The sequence below is a fragment of the Herpailurus yagouaroundi genome, unplaced genomic scaffold (genome assembly GCF_014898765.1).
Source record: "Herpailurus yagouaroundi ecotype Mexico unplaced genomic scaffold, PumYag 100, whole genome shotgun sequence".
NCBI lineage: Eukaryota > Metazoa > Chordata > Mammalia > Carnivora > Felidae > Herpailurus > Herpailurus yagouaroundi.
In genome coordinates this window covers 87,112,334-87,138,315 of record NW_024412391.1, presented here as the reverse complement: position 1 = coordinate 87,138,315, position 25,982 = coordinate 87,112,334, and the positions used below count along the sequence as shown (strand labels likewise).

Genomic DNA, 25,982 nt, shown 5'->3' with positions numbered 1-25,982 from the left:
GGTCCTTTTTCAGGTCAGCCCGACGCCCTGACTAAAATCCAGACCATGAGTCCGAACTCCATTCTCTTTGGCAGGACACCCCTTTGGGAATCAGTAGCTGGTCTTTCCAACGATGGGACCTCTTCTCTTCCTTCTGACTCACTCTTGGACTGTGTTCTTAAAAGCAGGAACAAATTGGATCCACAAGGCCTGATGTTTCTGGGCCTTAGTACAAACCCCCTGATTAAGAGGTATGGCCCTTCCACAGAACGCTTTCGTATAATACTTTTTTCAGCTTGACCTCCTTTGCTAGAACTCTTCCAAATGATTAGAAGTCCCATATCTTCCGACATCTTGGTTGGTTTCATGGCCTTAAATCAGCACCTTGACATAAGAGCCATTTGCAGAATGTGTTTCGCCAATAGCCAGTCGCTGCCTGACATATTGGATGCTGACTGCCTCACTGTGCTTCCTCCTAATAGATATGGGGGCTTCTCCCTCATTCATTTCCCAAGTTAATGGCTATGATAATTTGGAGCCAACTGTCTCTGGTTAATCTATCTTTGAGGGGGACTTTAAGAAATATTCCCAAGCAGCTGCAGAAACTCCCTTTGTTTTGGGAAAGTTTCCTATCTTCTCCCACCCCATGCGAACTGCCTAAATTTTCACCTGATGACAGGAAAACATGGAATCTGCAAATCTGTCCAAATTGAGAAGCTAAGCATTAAGACTGGGGAGTCCTTTTTCTCTGCCTTCTAGTGGCACCTCACCTCTTCTGCCTCTACCTCCTCCTGTTTCTGCACCACTTTGGGTTCAGCCTACCTAACTGGTTCCTATAGCATCCTCAGTGCCTCCAGCACCATTGGCTCCTCCTTCTATCCTTGCAGAGCCTGGATCCTGCTTCAGATTCTGTCGCCCTCTCTCTGCCCCTCCCCTGTTCATGCTCTGTCTCTCTCATTCTCTTTAAAATAAATAAACATTAAAAAAAAAACACTTTCTGGGGCGCCTGGGTGGCTTGGTCAGTTAAGCATCCGACTTCGGCTCAGGTCATGATCTCACGGTCCGTGAGTCCGAGCGCCGCGTCGGGCTCTGTGCTGACAGCTCAGAGCCTGGAGCCTGTTTCAGATTCTGTGTCTCCCTCTCTCTCTGCCCCTCCCCTGTTCATGCTCTGTCTCTCTCTGTCTCAAAAATAAATAAACGTTAAAAAAAAATACTTTCTAAGGTTTTAACAAACTTCTCCAGGTTTAAAACTGTAAACTGAAATTTCTGACTAATTCGGCTTGTTCGCCTGGTATGTTATATTCTGGTAGAAAGTCATCACTCAAAATTCCTATTATTAAAGTATTTTGTGTCACAGAAAAAAACGAATTTTCTGTGTAGAAGCCAAGAGCACCCTTTTGGACTTAGACCATCCACTTCAGAGTTCCTCACCGGTGCCCCAGGTAAAAACTGACATGGGGACAAACTGATTGACTTTTAAGTGCACCCAGGTGAAACATAATTCAGTATTTAAACTAATTGAAACTTTTATTCTACCAAGATTTACTGAAGGCCAAGTAAGCTCATGTTATTCCTGTTTCAAAACATGACTTAAAATAATGGTGAATTTTGTTTGTCTCAAAATTTTCATAGGTTAAGATAGCTTTAAAAGACTTTGGTAACCTGAAATTGTAAAGTTCCGCTTAGATGATAAATGGGATTGAATTCATTGGACTTCTAGGTCTTTTCCAAATAAGATAAAATACTAACACATTGATTACTAAACATGAGTTTTATCTGGTTTTGACTTCTTATTTCAGAAAAACTAAGAATATTTGGGTACGTTGGAAAACATGCTTTGTGCTTAATTGATTCATAAATTTGCGATCCAAAGAATCTTGGTGCAACAGTTCACAGCTCACAATTGGTTACTACTTAGTTTTCACTGGAGACTAAGGTTGCTAAGAGTTTACAATTCTGCTTTTCTCTCTGTTAAAAACACAAAGTTTCCTTGGATTGTTCATCGGCTCTTGATAAGAAAATGTAAACAAAGTTGTTTTCTCTTTTCTTTGCCCCGAAAAACCAGTTTCTATGTTTTGTCTTTATCAGGTCTTTAATGATCCATAATCCTATTTAGGCATGTGCTTTAAAACTTTCTAAGGTTTTAGAGGTGCCTGGGTGGTTCAGTCAGTTAAGCATCCAACTTAGGCTCAGGTCATGATCTCACAGGTTGTGAGTTCGAGCCCCATATTGGGCTCTGTGCTGACAGCTCAGCTGGAGCCTACTTAGGATTCTGCGTCTCCCTCTCTCTTTCTGCCCCTCCCCTGCTCACGCTCTGTCTCTGTCTCTATAAAAAAAAAAAACAAAAAACATTAAAAAAATAAATAAAAACTTTCTAAAGTTTTAACAAACTTCCCCAGGATTTAAAATTGTAAACTGAAGTCTGTGACTAATTCAGCTTGTTTACTTGATATGTTATATTCTGGGATAAGGACATCACTCAATATTCTGATTATTAAACTGTTTTGTGTCACAAACATAACCAAGTTTTCATGCCAAATGCATCATAATGAACTCTCACCAGATTGTTAACAATGTCTTTGTGATTTATAGTTATTGTTCTGATGCTCTTGAAAAATGAATTTTGTCTTCAAGGAGATTTATAAAAAGGGCTTTTGACAAATACAGGTATTTGACATCTTTAAGATCAACTGAAATGGGTAAGAACCTCCAGAACTAACTAAAAAGCTGCATTCTAACTGAACAAGAATTAGTAACATGGAACTAAGTGAATTGGGGAAAATTATTACAGTTTTTGTAACTCTTGTTTGAAACATTGCTGGTTCTGTAACGTTTGCTCTTCCAGATTAAGGAAACTTTCTCTTAAGATATCTATGACTTACAGAAATGTGGTATTAATTTGTAAACAAATTGCAGTATTTAATTTTTCTCTCTATCTGAACCCTTTGAAGTTCAAAAAGTCTCAGTGAGTATCCTTTCTTCCACGGTAATCATAGTTATTTGCATTAAGTTCAATAAGAATCTGTTCTTCTTTTAACAGGAAACCATTGGAAACACTAGTTGTTTTACCAAGGTTTAGACTGGAATGCCATATCTGAGAAAGACATGCATAGACTCAGATGACCAGACAGCTTTAAGGAACTGAAGTTGACTTTATGAAACACGGAGTCATAAAGTCCCTTGGAAATGTTGGCCTGATACCCTGCTTACAGAGTTCCCAGCAGCCTTACCAGGTGAGTAAAGAATGTCACTTCCTGGCAGGTGCAGGAACCTCAGGATACTTTGGGGACCTCGAAGAGGAAATCGCCCAAATCTATACGTATTGGAGGTATGTCTGATGACAAGTATTTGGCTTGGCTTCTGGCCTAGAGAGGCAACTAACAGTTCAATTGAGATTCCTCATGAAAAGTTCCAGCGAAGCAGATTTTAAAAGATCTATAAGGCCAATTGCTATTCTTCCTGGGCTTGCATAAATAATTAGGCCAAGGGGCGCCTGGGTGGTTCAGTCAGTTAAGCATCTGACTCTTGGTTTCAGCTCAGGTCATGATATTAGGTACGTATATCTAATATATCAAGGCATTGTAAGACAGCCAGTTGGTTAGGCCTGTACATACAGGAGTTGAACCACAGGAAAGATCCCCAAAAGTATAAATCTGGGAGTATGTATATTATAGCTGCCCAATTGCCACCTTTCCCTGAGAAAGGCAGAAAAAAGTTAATCTTCCTAATGTAAGCAAATTTTCCTTAGGAAGAAAAGGGAAGGTCTCTGAGTTCTTACCCTTTGGAATGTAAATAAATGTCTCAGGGAGAGAAGATTAACTTTACAGAGGGAAAGGTTAATTTTACAGCTTTACAATCTCAATCCTGAATGTCTCCAAGGCTCAGAGTTTTATACCTCTTTGAAATAGAAACATAAACTTCCTGGGAATTCTCTAACAATCTAATCTCTTAACAATCATTTAATTTCCAAACCTTGCCCTTTAATCCAGGTTCTGGTTTTCTTGACTTAGAATGCCATGATCACGCAGAAAAATGAATATATACACTTCTTGGTAATACACAGTAAAACAAGCCAAAATATTCAATATTTTCAGCCCACTTTCGCACTCTTTCTAGAGAGCCCTGGGAATTCCTCGGAGGTGCCTCAGATGCCTCTTTTCAGGGGAGTATTTAGAGGTGCATAGTGAGCAGGTCTCTGGAACCCCAATTCCTGCTTCAAGCACAGCCCATATGCTCTCATATTTGCGGTTTCCAATTATGTTTTTTAAAGATAAGACTCTACAAAAAACAAAACAAAACAAAAACTTGAAATCCACTGGAAGAAAAAAAAAACACTGAAAAATCTTAAGCAACCTAAATAAAAATCCTGTCTTACAGAAACAGACATGGTTCCATTGACATTTTCGCTTAAATTTCCTTGGCTTGGTACTCTTACTTGCATTAATGTGAAACTTATAAAATACACAACACCACAAAATAAGCCAATTATTTCTGGGGCTCCTCATATTGTTCACAGGTACTCAGAAAGTTCTTGATGTTCTGTCTGCTGATGTCCTATGTACACAATGCCACTTGAAAAAAGACACTAAGTGTCTTCCATGAAAGCACCAACCTATCCAGTACCCAATTTTCTGATGCTGATACTCCCTAAACAGGGCTGCAATTCTTTTTTTTTTTTTTGGGGGGGGCGGGGGGGGGGGATGGAACCAAACCTCTGTTGCTCACAAAATAAGAAGTGCCCTTTTCTCTCCACAGGACTCAGACTTCAGGGGGGCAACTACCATACTCTCATATCTATCATCCCAGTTCTTCACTTTTCTACTTCTCCTTCCCTTCATCTCTCTCCCCAATGAACTCACCACCATACATTCGATACAAACAGATGCCTCAGACGGACCAGTTCAGGCACCCACATTGCAATTCCCATGCTAACACCTGAGAAGATTGTAGCTACACTTAAAAAAAATCAGTATTAAGGTTATACCTACTAATCTCTAAATCCAAAACAATATGCTACACGGCATGTTCAAAATTTTACATGTTTATTTATCTATTGCAGTTTCCAAAGCACAGACTAATAGTCAATTCATATATCTTTACGTAGGAAAAAAAATCTCCTGGGATTCAAGAAGCCTGAGTTCTGGTCGCACCTCTGTTTGTTATGTGAACTTAAGCAAGTCAACTTGACTTCTCTTGGGCTATTTCTCATCTCTAAAAAGGCAAATGGCCTATGCTCAGAAGTGATCCAAATGGAATATGGAGTTTTCATATAATTAAGAACTCTCCCACATTCCTCATATGTATCTGCAAACCTGGAAGAAGGGTACATTATCATGTATAATCTACCTGTCAAACATTCTGCACTGTATTTCTTTCCTTTACCCATTTATTTTTTTTTAATATTTATTTATTTATTTATTTTGAGAGAAAAAAGAGAGAGCGGACTTGCATGTATGCATGAGGAAGATGGGCAGAAAGGAGAGAGAACCCCACGCAGGCTCAGTGCTATTAGCACAGAGCCTGACACAGGGCAGGGTCCCACGAACTGTGAGATCATGACCTGAGCCAAAACCAAGGGTCAGATGCTTAACTGAATGAGCCACCCAGGCACTCCTCCCACCCCATTTCTAATGCAAATGCATACGTGTAGAAGATAGGAAGACACCGCTACAGGGAAGATCGTTCTAAAAGTGTAAGCCAAGTAAAAAGACAACATACGGTATTTTAATCAATTCTGCAAATCATTTGCCAGTAATAAAAAAAATTAATAAAGGTAATTTTGGCCTCCAACACCCTCATTTTTCTGCTCCCTCTCCCCGAAAAGTAGATTGGTTAATTACATGACAGGTATCACTGATGATGTCATGACCGACCCAATCGTTTATTCAATGAATACCTGACTGCTCAATTACCAGGCATTAAGCTAAGCACCACAGACAAGGCACAAAAGCTAAATTTTTGGCCAAGATAGAAATACACAATAAAGTAGATAATCTGGGTCCTCACGCCTTCATTGCGTCACAAGGCCTTGGTGGCATTATCCTGCCCTGATCGATTCTACAACTTGGGTCTAAAGGTCAAATTTGGTGAACAGAAGAACTTGCTCAGAATAAATAACAAAAAACAAAAACAACCATTTGTGTCTCCACTTCTCAAGAGGGATGGAAGCTGAGAAGACAGCACGCTCTTCAGCTGGCCATGTCACGGAGCAGTGACACCAAGCAGTGACAGAGAGGCAGGGAGGAGTGACAGCTGCAAGGTGTACAGCCTGGAAAGCAGAGGTCCCCGCTACCCGTTAGGCTGTGATTTAATGAGTCCTAAAGTTCCTTAAGATTCTGTTTCCTGCGAGCTGATTTCAAGAGTCATGGTGGACTATCATTCCCAAATTCTGAGGGAGTAAAGAAAGTTCTTTAAAACGGTAGTCAATTTAAACTACATTTTCTAAATAAAATTCTGGGACAGGTGTCTGGTACAAAAGCGTGTTTTATTATACAGTAGGTGTCGTTCCTGAATTAGCACATTCGTCTTTATAACCAACAGTTCGTGAAACAGTCAAGATTTTAAAAGCTTCGGTCAAAGTTTGCTCTCTGAAAATCAGCATCTGCCTTGGAGCCGCCTCCCTAACCCGCTTCCATTTAACAAGAACAAGGAAGGGGCTGAAGTCCGATATGAGTTACCACAGGCTCTCCCCCCAAGTTATGCAGAGATGTATTCTGAAATCCTTTCTGAAATGCGACTGGGTGTACCTTTTTAAAGTTACTTAAACTCGGGGGACACAGGGAAGGGGTAAGGGGCAGAGGCGAGGCGTCCGCCCAGTACGATCGCGCAGGGGCGAACTCTCGGGCCCTCGACCGGGAAGCCGGGCAGGTGACCCCGGGGCGGCTGGGAGCGCGGGGCCAAGCCGGCCGCGGGGCCAACAAGCGAGGGCCCCGGGAGGCGGGAGAGGCCAAAGGGCGGGCTGCGGGGACAGGAGACACTTCAGGAAAGCGCGGGCGCTCTCTCCATGGCGCCGCCCGAAGGGGAGACAGGGGCTGGGTTCCCCTTCGCCGCCCGGACCGCGTCTCGGAGAGTACCTGACTGCGGGCGGCCGGTCCACAGCCCCCTCCCGCCGCCCGGGCCGAAGAGAAGGCGGGTTTTCCGCAGAGCCGCAACCCTCGCCAGCGTCGCCAGCATCGCGCGCCTCTCGGTTAGCCTAGGACCCTGCGTGAGGAAAGAGCACAGTGCGCGCGCCGTTCGCCGCCACTGGAGGCGCCCGCGAGCACACCAGGCCCCGCCCCCAACTGGGCAGCCCCCACTGGGCGGAGCTCCGTCGAAGTGTTCTGGATCCCTTGTCACTGCGTTCGGGAGTTGTCTAGTTAGTCGGTCCCGACCGCACACCGCAAAAGACGACAAAGCTCTTTGCTGGAGCCGAGGGTTCGGCCTTTCTTTTGTTTTGTTTTTTTTTTTATTTATCCTTCCTTTACTTCAATCCGCTCAATCTCCACCCAATTCAGTAATCCACGTACTGGCCTGTCCCTGGCGGAACCCTTGTGACGCCGGAACCAATATGCTGTACTGCGCTGAAAGGCAGAGGACTGTTTTGCCGAAGGACCACCGAGTCTCTGAGAAGGGTTGGTCGGGACAGTTCCGGCGGGAGAACGCGGCAGTGAGGTCTTCGTCTTCATCTCCTGATATGCACCGACAGAATTTTCGACCCCCGACTCCTCCCTACCCCGGCGCGGGTGTAGGAGGTTGGGGTAGCGGGAGCAGCTTCCGGGGTACCCCGGGCGGAGGCGGACCGCGGCCGCCCTCCCCTCGGGACGGGTACGGGAGTCCGCACCACACGCCGCCGTACGGGCCCCGGTCTAGGCCCTACGGGAGCAGCCACTCTCCGCGACACGGCGGCAGCTTCCCGGGGGGCCGATTCGGGTCTCCGTCCCCTGGCGGCTACCCTGGCTCCTACTCCAAGTCCCCCGCGGGGTCCCAGCAGCAATTCGGCTACTCCCCAGGGCAGCAGCAGACCCACCCCCAGGTAATAATAGCCAGCGTTTGCCGAGCTCTTACTGTATGGCAGGCATGGTGCTAATAATCCCTTTACATGGATTATTTTGTTTAATCCTCTATGAGGTGAGATACTATTGTTGGCCCTGTTTTGCAGATGAGTAAACTGAGGCTGAGAGAAGTTAAGTAACTTTCTTTAGATTATCGTAAGTAATAGAGCTGTACTTTGTGTTTCTAGAGCCCTCCTGCTTTGAACTAGTACACTGCCATTCATACACAGATTTCCCTAATTCCCTCCCCTTTGCCAGGGACCTTGCCAGTTCGTGTGTGTAAATTATTCTCCGGGGGGGGGGGGGCGGGGGGACGAATGACTCACCAGCATAGAGTTCCTCTGAGTTACTGGGTTTTAGCCTGGTGCCATTTTCTTACTACCGGTACCTTTTTTAGGCGAGGGCGGCGGGAGGGGGTTAGGAGCTTCAAACGACACTGTCTCCTGCTCCAAGCCTTCTTAAAGGAAAATCGGTGATATTGGAAGTTTCCCATTCTCAGTAAGTGAATTCAGGAAGGCCCAGGGGGTATTTCTGATGTGTCTAGGGTTTCTGTCGTTTAAAACTTACATGGTTTTCTAATTTTCCTTATACTAAACCAACCTCACCCCCTTAGAGTCTGGTGCTTTATAAAGAGATAAAATTTCGTAGGATGTAAAGGTTCTAGAAATTTTGAAGGTGTAGGGTTAAAAAAAAAGTTTTAATTTCAGAAAAAGATGAAAATTTTGAGGAAAAATTAAAATATAATTAATTTCTTATTTCATCACCAACTGATAGTTCTACAGAGTTACTACACTAGAAATCTAGAAGTATTTGAAGGTGACAGTTGGCATGGACTTATTAATACACAAGTATATCAAACTGGCTTAAATACTTTTAGGAACAAAAACACTAGATTAAAGGAAGAACCGACTTTGCAGTTGAACATGTTTGGGTTCAAAACACAATTTTTAACTAGCAATGTGATCCCCACTAGCTTTAAAAAAAAGAAGTGCCAATTATCTCTACTAAACATTTTTTTAACTGATGATTTTTTTTCTAAAGGGTTCTCCAAGGACATCTACACCATTTGGATCAGGGCGTGGTAGAGAAAAAAGAATGTCTAATGAGTTGGAAAGTTATTTCAAGCCTTCAATGCTTGAAGACCCTTGGGCTGGCCTAGAACCAGTATCTGTAGTGGATATTAACCAACAGTACAGCAATACTCAAACATTCACAGGCAAAAAAGGAAGATACTTTTGTTAACATTTCTGAAATTCACCGGGAAGCTTCTTGTGACAGGAACATCTTGGACAAAACTTTTACTTGTGTAATTAAGTTGAACCCTAAGATGGTGACTTTGAATAATTAGTTGGGTCTTCTTGGTATTTTTCATCATATCAAGTATTGTTGATAATAGAGAAAACATCCAGTAGAATAATTTGCAATATTTAGCTCTTTGGAAGTGCCTACCACATTTTAGAAGATTTACAGTTTCCAGATATTTAACGTTCATGGTTATATAATGGACATTTGTCTTTTCAATGGTTTTTCCAATGTTTTAAAATAAAACATTTTTGTCTTTCTAGATATATTGTGGTTTTGTCATATGCTAAAGAAGTGGAATTATCAAAATAATGCCTGTAATCACTTGCTTAGAATTCATAGATAAATATTTTGCATACTACTTTTGAAAATGAAATAAACCATCCTTTGAGCTGTAGATAGTTCTATATTTGTTCATAGGGAAAAAGGGTGAAGGAAGAGAACAGAAAAGAATTCTATTCATATTTATTTACAACCATTGTTTGTGCATAGTTATGTAATGCTTTTGTAAAAATGCATTGAAACTTTATTGAAAGTCACAGAAACCCACTTACACTTAAGTAAAAGAGGGTATTTATTCTTTTTATACTCATTTAACTAGAAAGGGCAATGATAGACCTGTTTCTTGTGTAGTTAGATTAAAGTGTTCTGTATCTGAATTTCTGAACATCTCTCAATATTACGGGGTCATCTTCTCTTGAGCCAAGGAAGATGGATACCAGCAGTCTGAAATCACTTCCATTGTGAAGAGAACATTTCCTAATACCGTCCATCCCAAGAAAGACAAATTTGTCATGCCTGATTCATGATTCTATAGTCTTGAACCAATAAGTATGCCCAAGGCAGTGAGGCCTTGAACTATTGACCTCCCCTATAACGAGACAGGGTCCCATAATCTTCAGCCCTGCTAGGCCTGCGTGGATTAGAATAGTGGTTTTCCAAAGGAAGGGATGCTACGTGTATATACCTGTATTTCTCCCGCAAATATTTAAGTAAAACTAAGTTTTCTAACATTCAGGCTTTTTAAATGTTTTGAGATCACAACACGATGAAGGTAGAGCTAGTTAAAATTCTTTTTAAACATCCCCAAAAAAGAAACATCTAAAAATGAAAAGGTCACACACCTATTTGAGCCATACTCTGTTCTGTTAGGTCTTTTGCAGAGGCAAAGAAGAAAATGAGAAGGGAAGGAGTTTAGCTTCACAACAGCCAGGACTGTTTGTACCAACTACTAGCTGATTCAGTTATTTAACTTCTCTATGCCTCAATTTTTTCATATGTAAAATGAAAATAGTACCCATGTCATAGAGGTATTGTGTTTGAGGATTCAATGGGTTTATATGTGTGCAACTCTTAGGCCAGAGCCTGGCACATAGTAAGCACTCAATAAATGGTAGCTATTACTTTCTCATTCACCCCTATAGAGCCTCAGCTCCTAGAATGATGTCTGGGAAATAGTAGGTGCTTAATAAATATTTGGTGAATGAATGTAGACCTTCTGATTATAACTACTATATTGCTCTGCCTTGTCTCCTCTATATAAAAGGGATAGTAAATTAGTAATTTTCCCCAATATTTTAAAGGAAATGTCTTTATTATTTAACACATTGTCTTTCCAGATTATTTGAGGTCATTATGTGTGATGGAAATTAGAGCAAGTAGAATACTTACAAATCTTTTAATGAACTTTATAGGTAAGATATACTATCTTCAGGAAGTGGCATTTGGAAATAATTATTAAACCACCTCTTAGAGATCACTGGGTTATTGGCAAAGATGAAAAAGGAAGTCAGGAAGAATTTTGTGCCAATGTATTCATATCATATTTGGAAGATACACAAATTGTAACGGTTCCAATGGTTTATGTGCATTTTATTTCACTATAAGTGTAATGTTAAAAACTAAATGTAAAATTTCTTTCTTGCCAAGTCCCCAACATCTACTTCCAGGGGTCTGACCTTTTCTGACTTTTCTTAAGAAAAACTTTTTTTTTGTCCTCAGGAAGGGTGCATTGCTATTTCACTCTAGTTAGTAGTGTCTTCAGATATCCAAGTTCTTGCAACATTGATAATTTGGTTTGTTGCTATTATTAGCCTATCTTTGTTTAGCTGAATGAAAGGAACTGATCATTCTTTAAAATGAAAAATAATTGTTTTCTAGTGTTTCAAAATACACATTTTGCCTCCGTAGAAATGCTATATAAGTTGGAAAAAGTTTTAGTTAAGTATGCATCCTGAATATTCAGATAACTAAAGAACAGAAGTATAATCTGTAGTGGGGTCTTCAAACAAGGGTGTGTGTACTTCTGGGAGTCTTCAGCCTTCCAAGGGAAATGCAGGCATAAAAACCTTTGCAGATCCTCAATTCCCATATATACTCTTTGTTAAAATGATCTGCCTAAAGAACATTTCCATGTTTGGTGAATTGTGCCAGTTCTCCTTTTTATCTTCTGCCTTTTCATAATAACCCTTCTCCCACTTTACGTAAGAAAACTATGGCAGCTTGTGTTTTCCAAAAACAAGCCCAACAATATTTCAGGTCCCACATACTCTTCCAGAACCTTGCACTACCCCATCAAGATGTGGAGTTACATCCCTTCCCTTGCAACCTGAACAGACCTTTTCTGACTGCTCTATTTAAAATATGGTGGAAGTTAATTTTCATTGTGAGTGAAGTGTGGTCTTAGAAATGGGTTATATTGGCCAATGTGGAGATTTTCAGAATTCAGATGTGTGGTCAAGTAGGAGATAGTATAATGATAGTTCTTATTTAATGACCTTGCCTTTTTTGTTTCCTGATCAAAAATTCATTTTTCCTGTGGGTGAATCATGTGAAAGTAAAGCAAAGAGCAAGAACATAACATGAAGGTAAAGGTACCTTATTTTTAGGTAACAAATGATAAGATTATTTGTCTCATCTATCTTAGAATATTCGAAATTGGTACAAAAACATGATGGGTTTTGGTAAATGCTGTCAAGCAAACTATTTTCACCATTCTCAATAATGGTAAAGAGCCTGATAAATAATGTCTCAAACCTGTCTCAGTAGCATAAATAGCATGATTTCAAGGAGGAAGAAATTAAAGTTCCATGTTTATTTCTGACATACTAATATTAGATTTTCAAATGAATAGATCACATACCAAAGGTAAGTTCATGATTGTATATTTTCCAGAGCATTTTTCAGATTTCTTAGGAGAAACTTATTAACCTTTGCCAGTTCATTATTAGATTTTGTAAATCCTTATTAATTTTTTACCTAGCCCAAGTCTCTTCCTTATTTCCTAAGCTTTTTTCATTCTTAATATGTATTTAGGTTTAAATTAACAAAACTATTAACTATTATGGGTTTTATTATAAATAAAACCCATAATAGTCATTGATATACCTGGCTTACTAGTGATTCAATATAGTTTTTACCTCCTAATTTCCACAACCTAATTTTTCATCTAATCTAAGACGCTATTCTGTGATTCACTGTTACATACCACTTAGTAAAAACACTACCCACTATGATATGCCATCAATTGTAAGATGCATCCCAATTTCATAAATGTTAAGATGTGTATCTTAGTTTGATAAAAATACCATAAACAATAATCATAAAAGCAGAACATATATTGGTAAATGGAATAAGTATTCCCAAAATGTACACTAGGACATAGTACATTTAACTTTAGAAAATCAACTTTATTTAGTTATGATTAATTTTATATTACATCCTAATTTTGTAAAAACTAACTTTCAAACATACGGTTTCTAATCTACATAAAATTATCTTCAAGAAATCTGTGCAATTTCAAATTTTGTGGGGGTATTTTTACTCCATTTTATCTTAATTTTAAGCTCCATGAGCAAGAGGACTCTGTGAAAGAGTTATAGATAAGTCTTAGTAATAAACATCTTTGGTTAACTTTCCAAAGAATTGAGAAGGAAAATGGCTTGAAAATAAGGTCTTTAGTGAGGGTAGTTTTGAGCTCTTTGCTTTCAGCAAAATTGAAGAAAACTTAATCAGATTGTCAATTAAAATCATTAAAAATAATTTGATGACAGACTAGTTTATAAGTTTTGGCATATAACTTAAAAGGAATTCAAGAAATGAGTGACATCACTACAACAGAATTCTTTCTATCCCTTTTTACTATATACGTGAATGAATTTTAGCATTTATACATACGTATATTTAACATTTATATATTATATATGTATACATTTTATATATTATATATATTACATTATACATAGAAAATAGTAATAAAATAGATGTCTTATTCTAGCAATTAGCAATATTTGTGAAAATAAAATACAGCACTATCCTCATTAAGATACATTTCCAATAAAACTTAATGTTATGTTTTTAATAATTTATTAAAATTAATATATTTATGTTTTTATCATTTGAATAGTAATGATAATCCAAACAACAATCTTCAACCCTTGGAGGTTTATAGTTATTAGAAATATATTTTTTAATTTCTAAAAATATTTTTTATTTCAGTAAATGTTTTTCATGTATTTTGAGTCAGAGATGTATAATAAAGTACCAGTAAAAGACTATCAGGCAATACACTATATTCCAGTGAGATAAAATTACATGGGAAAGTATAATGGAGATATAATTTAGAAATAAAATAGCATAAAATTTCAATAACTTTTAAGGAGTGATGGTGAATATCAAATTGCTGTGATGTATCAGCTGGATACCTTTGTAATGTGATGGACTTAGCTTAAAATTTCAATATTACAGAAATTACTTCCTTTACGATAGAGAATATATGACCAAAAATTTTAAAGGTCTCCAGCAGAGGAGGAAGAAAGTATAGTAAACCATAAATCCAAAAGAAATCAGGGAAGGAAAAAAAAGTAAAAATGACAGTAGTAAGTCCCAATGTATCACAATGAATCTAAGGAAAATAAAAATTTGTTTTAAAGAAACATCAGATTGGATTAGGAGAATGGAATCAATATATTTGCTGGTTTTAAAAAGATATATCTAAAAGGGTTATGAAGGGTGACAAAAAGATTCAAATTCACAATCAAAGGGGGATTTTAGCACATCTGTACCAGACATGGACAGACATATCAAGCAGATGTGGAATTTGTAAGGATACAGACAAAACAGAGGTTATGTGTATATATATGTACATTCTTTCCAACTACACATAGCACATAATAATTTTTATATGTTCTAAATGACAGTGCAAATTTCAAAGATGTGATTGATATGCAGATCAAGTTCTCTGACAAAATGCTTGATAAATTTAAAAATAAAAAGTACCCTCCATCAAAAAATAAAAGAATAAATCAGTGAAACAGAAGGCAAACTGTAGAGAATGTTAAGAAAGCAAAAGCCTATTCTTTGGATAAATGAAACAAAAATTGATGAAGGTGGGTTGCCGGGGGAGTGCAATGACAGATTAAAAAAACTATTAACCTTTGGTGTAATATCAGAAACTATGCAAAAAAAAAAAAAGACTGTAAGAAAACAATACCAATGGAAGGAATCACCTAGAAGGATAATGCAATAGTGAAAAAAATCATCATTGCATCATCCTTTTTTTTTATTGCATTGTCTGAAGTACTGCATCATATTTTAAGAAGATATACAAGAAGTCTAGAGACAATCCATGCAACCATTTTTTTAAGCTTTCACCGAGCACAGTTAGCAATTGGTAGTTTTTTATTTTGCATTCATGATGGTAAAGAAAAAGGTATTTCACAAGCCCTCTGGATTCTAACCCTAACTATAAATTTTCAAATGAAAATACCCTAGAAAATTTTTCCGAAATTCAAGAATCAGTGAGTGAGCAATACATTTCTAAGGACAAAGGAAATACGTAATCCATATAATTTGTCATCTAAAAGGACTTCATTACAATACTGTCTCACAAGAACATCTTTTGTGTTCATCAAAATTTACATGATCTAGTTTGTAAGACAAAATTTAAAGGCAGATGCATATTTAAAGGTGATTGAAATGAAATAAATGATGTAAAAGTGAAAAACTGGATTGACCATTTTAATTAGTGTTTACAAATCTACAAGTGAAAATGTTTTGCCATTACGAAGCACAGAAGATAGCCATTCTCTTCAAAAGTGTGACATCAAAGTCTTAGACTATATTGCATTTTGAAGATGCAAGTGTAAGAAGAACCAGAAGTAATACTAATCCAGAGCCCATTAGAGATTTACTTGAAATCTGGAGTCAAGATTTATAAGTTGAATATGTTCTAGGCTCATGACAGTTAAGGAATGTCTATTATATTCGAAGTACATTACCAGTGTCTCCTATATTAATACCATGAAAACAAAGAAAATAACAAAAATTGGGATTTGCTATGTTTATATTTTTATTCAAATTTCTAATAAAGTGCTTCTAACTATATATTCTGTACATTTTGATAAATAACTTAAAATACATCTAAAAATTAAAAGGATGTGTTGGCCCCAGATAACAAATGAGGTTTATTTTTTTCTGGTATACTGAGGATTAAGATGAAGAAATTCTATTATTACTGATTGAAGCTTTGAAAGTCATTCAAACATAGTATGGCCAAAGCATTTGAAAACAGTTAAAATGAGTAATTTTTTAGAAAAGGACATGATCCATATTGACTCAAAAAGAATGGAAAGCAAGAATAAACCAACAGCCATTATAGATATTGAATTGATAATGATTCTCCCCACAAATGACATCAGACTTAACCAAACCTTCCTGGGACACCTAATCCCTGTATTACAAAAACTTTATCTTAAAAAAAAGAAAAGAAAGTATCCAACACAGGCTACAACCTTGGTATTAACTTGATCTCAAACCTGGCCAAGGACCTATTAATGGAAATTGTACACTATTTAACTTATGAACATAGTGGTCAAAAATCTTGAGCAAGATACCACACTAAAGTAATTACAAAACAAAGTGGGGTGCCTGAGTGGCTCAGCCTGTAAAGCATCCAACTCTTGGTTTCAGCTCAGGTCATGATCTCAGCTTCGTGGGTTTGAGCCCTGCATCCCACTCTGTGCTGGTAGTGCAGAGCCTGCTTGGGATTCTCTCTCTGCCCCTCCCCTGCTCCCTCTCTCTGTCTCTCTCTCTAAATAAACTTAAAAAATATTTTAAATAAATAAAAATATTTGTGCATGAATTTATGTTTATTTAAAGTTATGATAGGTCAGTTCACTCACAAATTGTGTATAATAACCTGACCATGAACTCAGCATAAAAATATTTTTAAATCTTACTGAATAAAGTATCTGGAAGCCTCCTTGCAAAAATTATTTTTGCAAATTAAGAGAATTAAAAGATGAGCTATTTTCTGCAATATATAACCTAGAAAAATACTTGCTGTTGTATTTTTGCAGAGATATAGTTAAGAATGTTCTTTGCAGTGATGTTTGTAAGCTCAAAAGATTGGCAATAATCTAAATGACCATTGATAGGAAAAAGGTTAAGTTGTAAATTTGCAAAATGTAATAGAATTCAGCAAATTAAGCTACAGACACAAATAATTTTATGTAAAAATAATTTTATGTAAAGAAGAGCAAAAAAAAAAAAGCCATGTGATATTCTTTACATGAAAATTTAAGTCTGCCAAATAATAAAGTGTATAAAAATATGAACAAAAGTAAGAAATCCTATTCATGATAGTAATTATTTTGGGGTAGGGAGATAGAAGCTTCAAATGGATTTGGGGATGGGTAGAGGGGTGTATATTACAAGCTATCAAAAGTTGGAAAATATTAAAATTTATTAAGGCTGGCTATGAGGTATACATTTTTTCTCATTTCTTCAGAATATTTCATAATAAAAAATTTACTCTGATCTCTTATTCTAAAATGCCAGAATCACCCGTATACAAAGAAAGAGATTACAAGATAGAATACTCATAATATCTCATGAACATAGATGCAAAAATCATCAGCAAAATATTAGCAAATTGAATCCAACAATGTATCAAAAGAGTTACATACCATGAACAAGTGGGATTCCACGTATCCAAGTCTGATTCAATATTCAAAAATCAATGTAATTCAGGGTGCCTGGTGGCTCAGTTGAACGTCCGACTTCGTCTCAGGTCATGATCTTCCACAGTTCGTGAGTTCCAGCCCCACATCAGGCTCTGTGCTGACAGCTCAGAACCTGGAGCCTGCTTTAGATTCTGTGTCTCCTCTCTGCCCCTCCCCCACTTGTGCTGTCTCTCAAAAAATAAATAAGTGTAAAAAAATTTTTTTAATTAAAAAAATCAATGTAATTCATCATATTAACAGGCTAAAGAAGAAAAATCATATGATCTTATCAATATAGGCAGAAAAAGTATTTGACAAAGTCCAGCACCCATTAATGATTAAAACTTTCAACAAACTAGAACAGAAAGGAAGTTTCTCAAACTTGAGAAAGAATATCTACCAAAACCTACAGCTAATATCATACTAAACGGTGAGAAAAATAAGCTCCAACCAAGATCAGGAACAAGGCCAGCATGTCCCCTCTTACCATGGCTTTTCAACACTCTACTGGAAGTTTCAAAAAAAAAAAAAAATTAAAGGTGTACAAATTGAGAAGAAAGAAATTAAAACCTATTCACAAATGACACTATTGTCTATGTAGAAAAGCACAAAGAATCCAAAAAAAAAAAAAAAACAAAACAAAACAAAAACAAGACAAAACATCCTGGAATAAGCAATTACAAAAAGGTTGCAGTATACAAAGTTAATAGCTTTCTTGTATACCAGAAAGATTAGAATTTGAATTTAAAAATCCAATACAGCTTACATTAGCACCAAAATAGTAATAGTAATAATAATAATAATAAATACTGAGGTATAAATCTAACAAAATATATGTAAGATCTCTATGAGGAAAACTACAAAACTGGTGAAAAATACAAAAATTTGAAATAAATGGAGATACTCCATATACACAGATAAAAAGACTCAATATTGTCAAGATATCAGTTCTTCCCTATTTGATTTATAGATTCAATGCAATCCCAATCAAAATGCCAGGAAGTTACATATTGACAAAATGATTCTAAAGTTTAATTGTAAAGGACTGTAAAATTTAATTGTAAAGGCAAAATAGCCAACACAATATTAAAGAAGAACATAGTTGGAAGATTGACACTATCAGACCCCAAGACTTCCTATTAAGCTACAATAACCAAGACCATGTGGTACTGGTGAAAGAATAGACAGCCTGGTCAATAGAGCAGAATACAGACACCAGAAATAGACCAACACAAATATAGTCAACATCTTTGATGAAGGATCAAAGGCAATTCAGTGGAGAAAGGACCGTCTTTCAACAAATGGTGTTAGAACAACTGGACACAGACCTTACACCTTTCAAAAAATAATAATGAATCATAGACCTAAATAGAAAACACAAACCTATAAAAGAAGGTAACTTACAAGAAAATCTAGGTTACCTTGGCTGTGGTGATGACTTTTTAGATACAGCACTAAATGCATGATCCATAAAAGAAAAAGTCAGTTAAACTTCATTAAAACTGAAAATTTCTGCTCTGCAAAAGACAATGGTTCAGAAAATGAAGAAACAAGCCATGGATGGGGAGAAAATACATGCAGAACAATGAGATACCAGTTGTAATGGGTAATCCAGTGGATAAAATCCAAAACACTGAAAACACTAAATGTTTACAAGGATGTAATGCAACAGGAACCCTCATGCATTGCTAGTGAGAATGCAAAATGATGCAGCCACTTTGGAAGACAGTTTGGCATTTTCCTAAAAAACTAATTGAACTCTTTCCAAATGATCCAGTAATCATATTCCTTGGTATTTACCCAAAAGAGTTGAAAACTTATGTCCACACAAAACCTGCACATTTGTATTTATAACAGCTTTATTCATAATTGCCAAAACTTGGAAGCAACCGCATGTCCTTCAATAGGTAACAAACTGTGGTACATCCATACAGTTGAGTTATCCAGCAATGAAAAGAAATCACTTATCAAGTCACGAAAAGTCACGGAGAAAACTTAAGAAGCTAAGTGAAAGAAGTCAATCTGAAAAGCCTACACATGCTATCATTGCACCGATGTGACATTCTGGAAAAGGCAAAACGATGGAGACAGTTAAAAAGACCAGTTGTTGCAGAAGCTTGGAGGGATTGGTGGGTGGAGGGAAGAATGAATAGGTGAAGCACAGGGGATTTCTAGAGCAGTGAAACTATTCTCTATGGCACTGTTAATGGTGGATACATGTCATTATACAATGACCCACACCCATAGAATGTACAGCACAAAAAGTGAACTCTAATCTGTGACTTTATATGTTAAATAATGTATTAATAATGGCTCATCAGTTACAATAAAGGCACCACACTAATGCAAGATGTTAATAGCAGGGGAAATGGGGGTAAAAGGAGGATGAGAGGGTATATGGGAACTTTCTGTGTTTTCTGCTCATTCTTCTGTAAACCTAAACTGAGAAAAATAAAGTCTATTAATTAAAGAAAATTTTTTTACTTTGACTTCAGTGTGGAAAACAGAATAGACAATAGATTCCCAAAGACCATTTAGTAAACCACTAAGATAGGGCCAGAGACGGTCATGCATTGCATTGAAATAGTGACAATAGAGCTGGAAATGGATGGATTCCAGGATAAAGCAAGTTTAAAGTATTAGTCCTACAGCTCCATTTTTTTCTTTTAAGTTTATTTATTTTGAGAGAGAGAGCACATGCTAGTGAGCGGGGGAGGGGCAGAGAGAGGGAGACAGAGAATGCCAAGCAGGCTCCATGCTGTCAGCACAGAGCCCAACTGGGGGCTCGATCCCACAAACGGTGAGATCATGACCTGAGCTGAGATCTAGAGTCGTATGCTTAACCGACTGAGCCACCCTGGGGCCCCCCTACAGCTTATTTCTGTATGAGAGAAAATATAATCCCTTCTTTGTTTTTCTCACAGTCCTATTACCTTATATGTAATCTGTGTTAAATGTTTGCAAATGCCTAGAATTGAATTGTTGCTGTAGCATCTTAATTCTGTATACCTTTAAATATACATTTGCAGAAATCATTCAACACAAATTAAATTTAAAAACATGTATATAGTAAATAATTTGGCCTTCAACTTTCGTTCATCTTCCCTTGTTAGAAAGATGTTTCCTTTTTTTTTAATGCTCCAACCCTTTTGCACCTAATCTCTAAATATAAATCTGTTTTTGTCCGTTAGACACACTTGCCCAAGATTTGGTAAGTACAAGTTAGTCCATATTCAGGGTGGCTTCTGGCTGTTGCCACTGGTTAGGAAGATTGTAGCTTTCCTGAGAAGATTCCAAGGTTCATTTGCCAACTTTGTAGGTGTCTCCGGCTTCTTGACCTAGTTCCCTAGTGCCTGGATGCAGTTGCTGGCAGTGGTATCCCCAGTTTTAGTGTGGCTTCAGTGCAGTAAGTTCCCTACTGGACAACTTCTATGTTTTCAGAGAGCATTCCAGCAGCCCAACTTAAATCCTGCTCCTTCAGGCATGCCACTGGTGTTAAAAGAACCTTCCCACTTAATAAATATAGTGAATTTTGTTTCATGCCTTGGATTAGTTAGATGTAACACAATCCATAGAGATTTTAAAAGCAAAGATTTGCTGGGGCACCTGGGTGGCTCAGTCGGTTAAACGTCCAACTTCAGCTCAGGTCATGATCTCATAGTTCGTGAGTTCAAGTTCCTCATTGGGCTCTGTGCTGACACCCCAGAGCCTGGAGCCTGCTTCAGATTCTGTCTCCCTCTCTGTCCTTCCCCCACTTGCCCTCTGTCTCTTTCTCTGTTTCAAATATAAATAAGCGTTAAAAAAAAAATAAAAAAAAATAAAAAAAGGAAAGATTTGTGTCATCTGGAAATCCTTGTTAAGTTTGTTTTTGTAATAGGGAATGAGGAATGGAAGAGAACAGATAGATGCCCTTGAGGATGAGATTGTTAATGTACAGACCAACTTTCATTACGTCAGCTTACAGCTTCAATGAATGTCTGGGCCACATAGATTATCCAAACCCTGCGAGTTCACTAAGTTTTTCATAGTTAAGATTCATTAAAGAAACGCCAAAACCCAATGCCTATGAGGCTAGGGTAAAAAGAGTCAAAACTGTCAAAATTTTATTTTTCTTTAGGTGAGCATATCATCTGGGATAAGTATATTTGGTGGGGTTTTATGACTCTAACATTCAAATTTCTTCCTCTCCTTTATTCTCTAGTTAGGGTAAGCTTACACCTTAAAGTATCAGCATGCTTTCTATTTGTTTTGTTCTGATTTTATGAAATGACCCTTAAACATATTAGATCTGTAATTTGATGCTGCAAAAGCAACATTTACCTTTCCCTTTGGTCTTCTAGATTGTTATTAATCCTTTGGAAGTCAGAATCCTTAATACTTCTTGTAGAACAGTGAGCTCTATGTTACTGAAGAATCTTCAACATTCGGCTCCCAGAGAGGACTGCAGGGGAGGGGGATGAGCCATTTCTCTTGCCATCTTTTTCCTACCTGCATTTACATGTGACAGAAGCTGAGAAGTTAATCTGTTTGTAAATTGGTACAAAATGCCCAAAGCAGAAGTGCAATGATGCCAGATTTTCCATTTTTCAAATGACTCCTAGAAATCTGGACTTTTTTACACAAATCCTCCCAGTTTCACACTAATTCTTTAAGTGTTTAAACACTGTAAACCAAAGAAAACCACCTATAAACTGAATCCCTACCTTGGGTCATCAGTTTATAACCTTTGTTCTGAGTGATTCACAGAGAAATGTGCACATGTTGTCCCTTGGTAAATGCTTTTTCGTGTCCTCAATAAATGCAAGGGCCAGGGATAGAAGAGGGGGTACACTTTTTAAGCTAGTATTGGAATCTATTGAGTAACTTTTCCAAATATTCCCCAAATATGTAGGTATAAAGGAATTCGCATTGTTGGTTGATATTCTACATGTTAGGACCAATTTTGTAATTCAACAAAGTTTAATGGATGATTGTGATGATTTTTTTTTCTTTCACCACAAGAGCCCATAGAACACGTGATGAAATTCCCATTGAAGGGCACTATTGTATTATGAATCCTGAATTTAAAACAATGACCTACTTCATCTTAAACTTTGGTACTATGTACTATGCTGTAATCATTTTAAACTCGTAACCCTAGAAAATGAATTGGACCAAAAATCAAAGGTATAGGGAATAGATGTTAACAAAATAAAAGTCTGTACATTGCTAGAGTTTTCTCTCAAAAGCTGCATGTTTTTCATGCCTATCTTTCGTGAAATATTCTGTATGCTTGTCATGAGCAAAGTGTTTATCACTTTCAGCTATATGGCATGGATTAAGAAAAAAATCTTAGGGGCGCCTGGGTGGCGCAGCCGGTTAAGCGTCCGACTTCAGCCAGGTCACGATCTCGCGGTCCGTGAGTTCGAGCCCCGCGTCAGGCTCTGGGCTGATGGCTCAGAGCCTGGAGCCTGTTTCCGATTCTGAGTCTCCCTCTCTCTCTGCCCCTCCCCCGTTCATGCTGTGTCTCTCTCTGTCCCAAAAATAAATAAACGTTGAAAAAAAAAAAAAAAGAAAAAAATCTTTGTGGCTCAGCCTATCACTTGAGCCAATTAAATTATCTGACTAACTGAACAAGGCAAATTAAAATAACTAAGGTCCAGCTGTTTTTAATTTGATTTTCTTTACCATAGATATCTCACAGGACAGCAGTCTAAATTTGCTACCTCCAGTGACAGAAATACCATATGTCCTTAAGAGCAATTCAGAAACATGTAAAGCAGGCTGTAAAAGTCTTGTAACCCCAATCCAGGTAACAGATTAAATCTTTCCAAAGATTTTAGATGCCCAAATACGTTTTCAAAAGGTATCATACTAGATGAACAGTTTAGCATTAACCCACTCCAGTTAGAAATTTTTGAACTAGTCTGCATCCAAGTTGCAAGCTTCAGAAAATCCAACTTAAATTGACCTATTCAGCAAACGAACTTTATTGATCAAGTCCAAGGCTAGCTGTAGAGAGCTGTAAAGAGGAGCTTAGATGATGTTATCAGTTCATGGATTTGCTCTCTGGGTGGTTGTTGTGCTCTTTCCTGTCTTGGTGCCATTTTCTAGGGAATGGTCATTTCTGGGAATTGAGTCTCACAGACATTGATTAAGGGACATATCTGAGGATATGATATTAATCAGGGCAAGCCTGGGGCACTTGCCATCCACAGAGGCAGAGGAGAGTCCATGGCTCTCTGAAACATGAATACTGAGAGCAAAGGAATGCATAGTTTCCCAATAGGAAGCAGAATGTTCTTGCCAAAGAGGAAATGAATGCTAAGTAAGAAAAGATATTCCATCTCCCAGCAGTCCAGTTTCCATATATAGGTTTCTTTATACATACACTGTTTTCAGGGGTTGGTTTATATTTTTAATGTTAGACTTACAGAAAGTTGCAAGGATAGTACAGAGAGTTCCTGTATAGCCTTTACACAACTTTCCCTGATATTAGCATCTTATATAACCACACTGTACTTGTCAAGAATACTAAGCTGCAGACTATTTGGATTTCATCAGTCTTTCCATTAATGATCTGTTCTAAGATCCAATCCAGAATTCCACATTGCATTTAGCCAACATGTACTTTTTAAAAGTCACACCTGATAAAATGTAACTACCATATATGACCAAACACATCTTTTTATAGAGACAACTCTGTCTCATTATTCATTCACACTGAAGTTCAAAAAAACTCTAGATATGTATTTCTCTTTTCAGGTTTGCTATGGTACAACTCCTTATGGCAAACTGAGGCTAAATTACATACTTAACCAGTTCCTCCATACTCAAATAGGCAGTGGTGGAAAGGAAACTGGGTATTTACAATTAGAAGGAGGAAGAGGAGGAGATGAAGAAGGATGAGAGAAAGAAGGATGGAGGGAGGGGAGATGGAAGAAGGAAGGGAGGGAGGAAGGAAGGAAGGGAGGAAGGAAGGGTGGAAAGAAGGGAGGGAGGAAGGAAGGAAGGGAGGGAGGAAGGATTCCATTAGGATGGGAAGGAAATGAAAATATGTATATATAACATAGCCTAATTGAAAAGCATAGCAGAAAACCCTATGGAGTTTTTTACTGGACAGGAAAGTAAGTTTTTTCATCAGCCATGGTTCTGTCTGAATCTCCTGTGTCTTTGGCATATGGTCATATCTGAAATGAACAGTGAGGTTTTTTCCTTCAAGTGACTGCTGTTCTTCAACCACCTCCCTCTTTTCCTGTGAAGTGTTCTGCCTTTCTTGGGCTGACTGAAACTTTGTTTCATTTTATTGTCTTATTTGATATACTCCTATTTCTACTTCCAGGGAAGGGTTTCCTTTTTATCCATAAAATCAGTATTTGTTCCTTGAATATTGAGCTTGTATGGTGTGCCAGTCACATTTCTAGAGACTGGGAGTAGAGAACCATAAAACACAACAAAACAAAACAAAACAACTGGTTCCCTTGGAGTTTATATGGGGGGAAAAGTCGATAAAGCAGGAGGGAGACACGGGCTGGAGTGAAGTTCTTTTTTTGGCAAGAAGAGATTTTCTGGGAGAGAGTTTATCCACAGTAATAAGAAAGGCATTCATGAAATGGGGGCAGTTAGTGAAAGGTGGAGGTAGCAGCTTTGGGATTTCTTATTTCTGTCTCTGTAATAAAGGGGGGAAAAGTGAGGATGGGAGAGTGTGATGGGCAGAATTGTGTCCCCTCAAAATTCATATGTTGAAGTCCTAGCCCCCCAGTACCTAAGAATGGAACTGTATTTGCAGATAAGGTCTTTACAGAGGTAACCTAATTAAAATGAGGCTGTCAGTGTGGCCCCTAATCCAGTATGACTGGTGTCCATATAAGAGGAAATTGGGGCACACACAGAGCGGAGACCATGTGAGGACACAGCGAGAAGGCAGCCTTGGGCAGAGAAGTCCTGGAGGTCTGAGGAGAGAGGGGAAGAGTGTGAGATGACCATGATCAGGACGAGAGAATGACGAGGACTAGAGAATTAGGCTGTACTTCATCAAACCTAAAATGCCATCTGAGAGCCACGACAACGTTTTAGGTTCCACAAAAAAGGAAAAGCTCTGCCAATCAAAGTATGACATTTGGTAGTGACGTGTACAAGGCACACCCTCATTCTGGAGATACTAAGTGTGACAGCGTGTATGTTCTAGAACCGATGGCATATGGCAGGATAACTGATGGACAGCCAGTGGGCCCACAGTGAGACTGGTGATCATGAAGTAAAGGGAAACTAGATGGCACAGCTGGTTTCTCCACTATGTTCAGCTGCATGGAGACAGGCATAGTGTGGATTCAAACAGTGTTTCTGGACTTTGGGTCTAAACAGAGTTTTCATTTTATCAAGTGAGTACAGGAAAGAAAGGGGATGCCTGAGGCAGTTGAAGGGGTATATAAGGAAGTGAGGGAGAGATGATAATGAAAACAGGTAGCGGAGTCTGAGTACTGGGAGGGTGAGCTACAAACTTAGGAGGGGTTCCAAAGAGCAGTATGAGTAGTGTGCTTGACATTGAGGTTTGTGGAGGGGATGACATTATTGGTGTTGATAAAGTCCCAAGTATGACAAGGGCGTGAGTAGCTGAGAAGAGGTGGAGGAAAAGACCATTAGAGAAGTGGGCAAGGTTTGAAGAATCATCCACATGTGAAATCAAGAT

General features: G+C 38.1%; 2 protein-coding genes across 3 annotated transcripts in view; one reads left to right on the top strand and one right to left on the bottom strand.

The window, feature by feature from the left end:
• SUGCT (succinyl-CoA:glutarate-CoA transferase) overlaps nt 1-7,190 on the bottom strand; it is a 775,778-nt gene extending 768,588 nt beyond the window's left edge. For both annotated transcript variants that reach the window (XM_040473014.1, XM_040473015.1), the window contains exon 1: nt 7,053-7,190. In XM_040473014.1, coding sequence (XP_040328948.1) covers nt 7,053-7,152 — 100 coding nt within the window. In that variant the 5' untranslated portion in view covers nt 7,153-7,190. The remainder of the gene's footprint in view (nt 1-7,052) is intronic.
• An 82-nt stretch (nt 7,191-7,272) lies between these two features.
• Nucleotides 7,273-10,324, top strand: MPLKIP (M-phase specific PLK1 interacting protein). Its single transcript, XM_040473016.1, has 2 exons — nt 7,273-7,990; nt 9,051-10,324. The coding sequence occupies exons 1-2, from the start codon at nt 7,526-7,528 to the stop codon at nt 9,249-9,251; spliced, it is 666 nt and encodes a 221-aa protein (XP_040328950.1). The 5' UTR covers nt 7,273-7,525; the 3' UTR covers nt 9,252-10,324.
• The last annotated feature ends 15,658 nt before the right edge of the window (nt 10,325-25,982 follow it).